Source organism: Palaemon carinicauda, chromosome 1 (genome assembly GCF_036898095.1).
Source record: "Palaemon carinicauda isolate YSFRI2023 chromosome 1, ASM3689809v2, whole genome shotgun sequence".
NCBI classification, from domain to species: Eukaryota; Metazoa; Arthropoda; class Malacostraca; order Decapoda; family Palaemonidae; genus Palaemon; species Palaemon carinicauda.
The window spans coordinates 295,741,469-295,749,177 of NC_090725.1; the positions used below are offsets into that span (position 1 = coordinate 295,741,469).

At 37.2% G+C, this 7,709-nt stretch overlaps 1 protein-coding gene across 1 annotated transcript in view; it reads right to left on the minus strand.

Annotated features, from left to right (window-relative positions):
• LOC137657915 (cyclic AMP response element-binding protein A-like) overlaps positions 1-6,599 on the minus strand; it is a 236,176-nt gene extending 229,577 nt beyond the window's left edge. Inside the window, exon 1 of the mRNA XM_068392588.1 lies at positions 6,288-6,599. Within this exon, the coding sequence (XP_068248689.1) occupies positions 6,288-6,368 (81 nt within the window). The 5' untranslated portion in view covers positions 6,369-6,599. The remainder of the gene's footprint in view (positions 1-6,287) is intronic.
• Between the last annotated feature and the right edge of the window lie 1,110 nt (positions 6,600-7,709).

Genomic DNA, 7,709 nt, shown 5'->3' on the forward strand with positions numbered 1-7,709 from the left:
GAGAGATAGAGAGAGAGAGAGAGAGAGCCATTATCGCTTCTTTCCATATCGTTTGAAACACCTGTGTCTCTCATGAAGTCCACATTACTCAGTTTCATATATCAAAAAAAAAAAATTACTATACCACGACAGGAACTCTAAAAAAAGTTTATACTAAAAGACCAACACGAGAAACAACCCCCCCCCCCCCCCATTAAAAAAAAACTTTTTGCAGTTCAGTTAAAAAATGCAGAAACTTAGTGAAAATGATACTCTTGGTTTTCTTAGAGGAAGATTAAATTATGTGAGGTGGTTTGCGTCAATTTTGTATAAGGAAAAATTGAAGAAACTTGTTACAAAGGAATTCATGTGTTCAACTATTTAATTGACAAAATGTAAATATTGTATTTTGTTATTTTAAATAAAAGTTAACAAAACATTCGAACTGAAGTAACATTTCATCAGCACAAACGTCCAACACTCCAGATAAGTCACACACTACCGTGCACGCACATATACACACACATACAGGCCCTGTTTTAGTGACAACGGCACCGCCCCATCGGACTTCCTCGCGTTAAGAGATGCTCAAGTAAGGTCGAAAAATACAACAACGTATAACAGGCTTTCGACTTCACCGACATTATCAGTGGGGCCACTTCTCTCATAGGTTTCGTATTCAATGGAGCTGCCATATGGAACGCTCGTCTGTTCTCTCAGCAACAAAACAATGCTTTAATATTCACATAACATCAGTCGCTCAATCCAAGGTTACCACAATTATTAGTCTTTTTTTTTACAATATTCGAAACTTTACGAAAAGTCAGTTTATTCGAAACTGTGAAAAGCTAATTATTCGAATCTGCTAACTTCTGATTATACGAAACTTTATTAAAGTCCGTTGATAAACTTCGAAACTTTACGAAACGTCAGTTTATTCGAAACTGTGAAAAGGTGATTATTCGAATCTGCTAATATCTGATTATACGAAACTTTATTAAAGTCCGTTGATAAACTAAGGACAGAAAACTACTACCTGAAATATTCCAATACACGGAAGAATAACACTAACTTTTGATGATGTGATTCAATGCGTTCAACAAGTGCTCACAAACTCTAGCACAGGCATGAGAGTGTCGCAACTTCCAAGCCAAACAATTTCAGCTGAACACTGAAAGAATGAATGATTTGAAGTTCTCTGGCATCCTAATGCTGAACAAGCCTGTGTTATTGAAATGTCGATTGAAAGCCATTTCAGTATTTCGTGATTTTACAACTAAGTTTATCTTACCATTTAATGTAAAGTATAAAAAGGAGCGATTGTGACGCAGTTCCGGTGGGCCCTGCTGCTTCCTCCGGTGCCTTAGATGACCGCGGAGGTAGCAGCAGTAGGGGATTCAGCATCATGAAGCTTCATCTGTGGTGGATAACGGGGGAGGGTGGGCTGTGGCACCCTAGGAGTAACAGCTGAACTCGGTTGAGTCCCTTGTCAGGCTGGGAGGAACGTAAGAGAGTAGAGGTCTCCTTTTTGTTTGTGTCATTTGTTGATGTCGGCTACCCCCCAAAATTGGGGGAAGTGCCTTGGTACATTATGTATGTATGTATAAAAAAAAGGAATACGAAGTTTTCAAATAAAGACCACTTCACTTATTTTACGTTGATTTTGCTTCGTATGCAAATCATCTAGGGAAAAAAATACACATCCCTCCCTTATTAGGGAGTAAAATGAAGACATGAACGACGAGAAATGGACATAGAATACGAAAACCAAGGAAGGTAGCAGATCCTTGCAAAATTTGAGAAGGAACTTTGATAGTTTATCGAGACCAGGTGGAAATGTATAAATGGATTAACGACCTAACTCTCCCTTTCATGTTGCGGATGTGATGCAAACTAAAAAGGGGGAGGGACACTTAAGCTCTTGCAAAGAACCGTTTATATAGCATATCTATTATTAAAAGACTTGAAATGGAGAAGAATGTTGATGTATTCATAAGTGGTACACTGTTAGCATGGGTGAAAGACTGGTCAACGGGAAAGTACTAAGACTGTAAGATCAAACAATTGGTAGACCGATGTGATAGATGAAGTATTGGAAAGCCAAGCACCATAACATTCTGCACATTCAAGTCTCTAGATTGAAACATGAATGTGACAGTGACCAGCTATCTTTATTCTGGAGCCACCCCCATTATTCTTGGAATTCAGCTTGCTTGAACCATGATAGCCCTAATCCGTATACTCATAGTAGCCCTTTAGAATTAGTAGTTTCAGAAGAACATTACTGATTCTCTCCAAATCTGTAGGATTGAAACTGCCAGATCCATTGCCGTTTTTTTTCCTAACCCACTGCTAACACTGGTGTCCACTTAAATCAGGAAAGGATTATTTGGTAACAGATCTAAAGCGATCCACAAACCTACCTAACACTGAGTTAAGTACCACTCGCCCAAGGCTAAAGGTGAAGTAGTTATATTCCTACATTACAGGCTACTTTACGAAACGGAAAGTATATAAAAACGGTTTAATACTATCGTATACATGTAATTAACTCAAAATTAATCTGAAGAGCATAATGAATTACACGATACATAGCAAGTTCGATGCAATAGTATAATTACTCTAAGCGTTCAACATTATTTAACCAACTACCGCTTCCTTTTCCAATGGTTGCATCCAGAGCAAAACAAAGGCAATGAGGAATATCAACCTTATATACACGGTAACGCATCACGAGATAAATGCCTAACACCTAAGAATATTATATATATATATATATATATATATATATAATATATATATATATATATATATATATATTATATATATATATATATATATATATACTGTATATAAATAGTATCAGTCAAGACTGCAGAGCCTCGAGTTCAATTAATCGATGGTATTGATATCCTTTACTGCTTCTTCGCCCTCTCCTCTTCTCGTCCATTCTAAATAAAACGACAACCTTAACATTACTTTACAGTACTTTCACAGTTACCCAGAACTCTTTAGTCCTGATAATCATACCCAAGGTATATAATGTACCTTTTATGCCTTGTATGCTTCCCTTTGGCCCAACGAGATTTTCTCCTGCTTTCAAAGAGGAAACGGGGTGAAGGACGAAGCTTTTTATCGAAGTATTAATCTGCTTCCCCAATAGAAAATGTAACCAGGTTTGACATGCAAACCAGACAGTCGAATTTGCTTCGGCAGATCGCATTCTGAATAAAATAATAAGAATTTGGTGAAAATGCACGTAGATTATTTTATCACTATGAATTATGTTTCAGTCAATTTTAAAAATGTTGGATTAAATTTCATCTACAATGAAGAGAGATTGCTAGGTTACTAATAATGGTAATAAAAGGCATCTTATCTTCCATATGGTGACAGCAAATTGAAGATAAAGACGTACAACTACTTAAACCTAAAGTTAAATTTGTGAAAATTTACATGCAAATAAATATAATAAAAAATACATCTATAAATCACTCTCTCTCTCTCTAAAGTCGAGGATAGGACCCCAGATGCCATTTAAACATAGTAGGGTATCCCAGACACACTTAAATGCAAATTAAACCGTGAAAGCATTATCATACAGAAGTCATCAATATTCATACAAAAAAAAAGGGGGGGGGGGGGTGGGGGGTAACCAGTTTAGTGACTCACACCCTATACCCATATGCTGTGAAATTCTCTCCCGTTTTTTTTTCTTTTTGGCCTGCAATATAGCCTCTTTAATGGTTAAGTACATTACCCATTTTCATCATTGTCCAGTTTAAAAGCCTGACACAGCCATAGATAATCGTTAGTCTTGAACCCCAAAAGATGTTTGACCACCCCCCCCCCCAAAAAAAAAAAAAAAAACCTGAAATGAAGGACCTAAATTTAAGAAGAATCTAAAGACATTACTTTTCATAAGATCATATGATTTGGAAGATGCTACAATCAAAGAATTGTATAAGTTATAATGAAAATGTTTCATTAGATGATTAATATGGACCCGCCCGAGTAGTAGTTCACTCGACTTCAGTGAAGGGTTGGATTTAAACCCAAAACAAGTATATAACAAGTAACATTGCATCACACTTTCTCCTAAACCTCACTAATTACGAATTTGCGTACACCTCTCACCAAAGGGGGGGTAACGTAATTACTATCATTACTAGCCTTATTCTGCTCATCTGCCCAGTAGTACCTGGCACAGAACGGGTACATAGAAAAAAAAACTGACCCCCGGCCCGTGCCATTTCATTAAATATACATGAAGGCATCAACTATGAGAACGCTACATCTATACAATGATAATCAGAGGGCATTCGATAAAATCAACCAATACGGGCTTGGCTATTCCCTTCACAATAACAAAATAACACTTAAACGCACAATAACTAGCAACAATAACATTATCGAGAATAGCAACGTTACAGGAGGCACTGTGTTTACATAAAAGAAAAAAAAACGATATTGACAATAGGAACAACTGAACTAATAATAACCTAATCGTAAACGTGTGCAAGGAACCTATGCTGTATGACAGACAAGTGCAAGGGGTTAATGCTTGGGTAATTAGGGGCATTACTGTATTCAAGCACCATGCTGCAAAGCCTGACTAAAATAACACTTCTCTGAATCCCTTCCTCGTGATCAATGGCAGAGTATAGTTCATTGCTTCACTGTGAGAACTTTAAAGAATAAAATTTAACCAACAATTAGTATAAATAAATTCCCAACTATATATTGAAGTCGAAATACTAGCACATTTCCTATATATCGTGGTTCAAGAAACTGCATTAGACAGGCTACACACGGTCTAGGCTACATCAAACAAACAGCTTATACATTGCACATTGTATACAATAATAGTTAGTCACCGGCGTATTTCTTTCCCTCTGTTTTAAGTTTAAAGGAAAAGTATTATTATTATTATTACTATCCAAGCTCAGGGGCTCCAACAGGGAAAAATAGCCCAGTGAGGAAAGGAAATAAGGAAGTAAATAAATGAAGAGAACAAATAAACAATAAATCATTCTAAAAAAAGTAGGTAACAGATAACAAAAAAGTTAAAAACTATACAGTATACAGTAGTTATTAAAAGGGATGCAGTGTTTTCAAAATGTTAATACACTATTTCAAGGTAAAATGCATATGAAGAATTACTTCTCCCAGTTCAGAACTCCGCCAAAGTTTAAGTACAAAATTGTTCTTCTTTCGTAAAACCAATAAATGTGAAATAGACATATAACCTACAATGGTCCACCAATACACATGCATTTGTCAAATGTTGAGAGCAAAGCAATAAATAACCAAATATTCAAATTTCAACTTTCTTTTATCAGTAGAGCTGGCTATGTGATTACAACTTTACGGTGTTCCCGAGTTGACATAACTACTATACTGAAATCACAACCCCGAGTAGTGGTTGTTAACTTCTGATTTAATTGACAAATACTTTTAAGAGCTCACGCTATCGAGTAGTTCAAGCCTACATTCTATAGTTACATATTTGTTTTCTTTTTTGTAAGATGAAATAATGGTCAAGTTCCCCTAATTGCAATAGACATTGGCAGTCGCTGCAGTTAATAAGTTTATGTGTGATATAATTAATGTATTATCTACGAAGTACGAAGCTAAATCTATGCAAATAACTTAATCATACAATTTGGATACGGTACTTGAAACGTGATGGAAACGTAGGCCTATTTTATCACATTAGCAAAGTGGTTGCTTACATCCATATTGTTTACCTAAATAAATATTACAGCATTGACCGAACAATTATAAAACATAAATAAGATTAGGCCTACATGTAAGAAGGAGAGAGAGAGAGAGAGAGAGAGAGAGAGAGAGAGAGAGAGAGAGAGAGAGAGAGAAGAAAATTATCTGGATTAATTCTTTGAGAGAAATTTATCTGGATTAATTCTTTGAGAGAAATTTATCTGGATTAATCCTCTGAGAGAGAGAGAGAGAGAGAGAGAGAGAGAGAGAGAGAGAGAGAGAGAGAGAGAGAGAGAGAGAGAGAGAGAGAGAGAGAGCGAGAGCCAGAGAGAGAGAGGAGAAAATTATCTGGATTAATTCTTTGAGAAATTTATCTGGATTAATCCTCTGAGAGAGAGAGAGAGAGAGAGAGAGAGAGAGAGAGAGAGAGAGAGAGAGAGAGAGAGCACATGACATAAATAATGTCTCACACCTAGCATATGGATGATAACACTATCAGTAAGACTAACATAAGTAATACCTCCCACCTTTCGAGATGCTTAGTATCAACACACTTTTTATAATCAATTAGGAAAAGATCTACTTACCGCATAGTAGTCAGAGTCCCATAATTCCTTCAAATCGTCATTCTCGGCAAAATCGTCGAGTGCTGTGTCAATTAAATCCATGATTTCTCTTATATGATTTATACAGACACTAGTCCTTGTAACTCTTAACGTTTCAGGTCGTTTGTAAAGTAAATGGGGGGGTCCAGAAGAATAACGCTGTTATCACTCCATGGGATCAGCCACTTAGAACTCTTAGAGTTTGGGGAAGCAGGTGTCAGGGGAAACAGGAGCGAAAAATACGACAGTTCACCTTACGGCAGTTCGCGACCGACTGAACCCAGAACCGAGCGAGCTCGGACTGCAGAGTTGCCATTTAGGATTTTGGAAACGCGCCACAGGAGCTTCCAAAACGCGCTAAATCATTTCTTAAAAGCGCTGTGTAGGATTAGTAACCTCTTTAACAGAACCAATCTTTTGACTTTACTGTAGGACTCTACAAAGTAGTTTAGGGAGAGAGAGAGAGAGAGAGAGAGAGAGAGAGAGAGAGAGAGAGAGAGAGAGAGAGAGAGAGAGAGAGAGAGAAAGCAGTCTAGTATAATATACTTGATAAAGCGGAAATTGATACAATACATTATGCCAAAAGATAGAAAATGCAGTCAGTTTATCATCTACTTTATCAGCTGGAAAAGCGCTATGTTTCGCGCTAGATTTGTCTAAAAAGCATCTGATAGCGCGGCCGAGATAACTAGGAAAAAACGCGCTAAACTTAAGAGAAACGCGCCAGATCTAGCGCGAAAAGCGCTAAAATGGCAACTATGACTCGGAGCGAGCTCGAAATTCTCGATTCCTGAACACTATCAGTGGCGAGTGACGCCTAGCGGATGCCGGGTGAACTAAATTGACAGCCTGCACATGTTGCGCACATGGGAAGTGTTTATCAGTTAGTGTAACAGCTGTGTTAGACTGTTAGTCAATGAACAAGTTCAAAGCTCGCACAATATCAATTTCATCTCGACATACAAAGTTATTTGTATAAGAGATGGGCGTTGTTTCCTGCTTCCAATTGGAATCCTAGGCCTACGTGCATGCATAGCGTTTTTTGACCAATATAGGAGAAAAGAAAATTACAATTTACATTAAAAGACCATTGCAATTTTTTTGTTCATATAAAATTTAATCTCACTTCACCAGAAGTAAAGGGTACGCTTCCCGACCAGGGAGGGTAAAACTGGGTACGGTTAGCCATCAGACAAAGTAGAAAATTAGGAGATTGGTAGTAATCACGTCTGTAACTAAGATAAACAGGGGTATCAGCTTAGCAAAACTATCCTAAAACATTGGATGATAGCTAGAAGGACTATGCCTAAATCTGTCAGCCTTATCAAATCAAAAACAAAATAAATAATCACAAGAAGCCTCCCCACAACTCTCCAAAGGGAGAACATCTTAGGAGACAGTAAC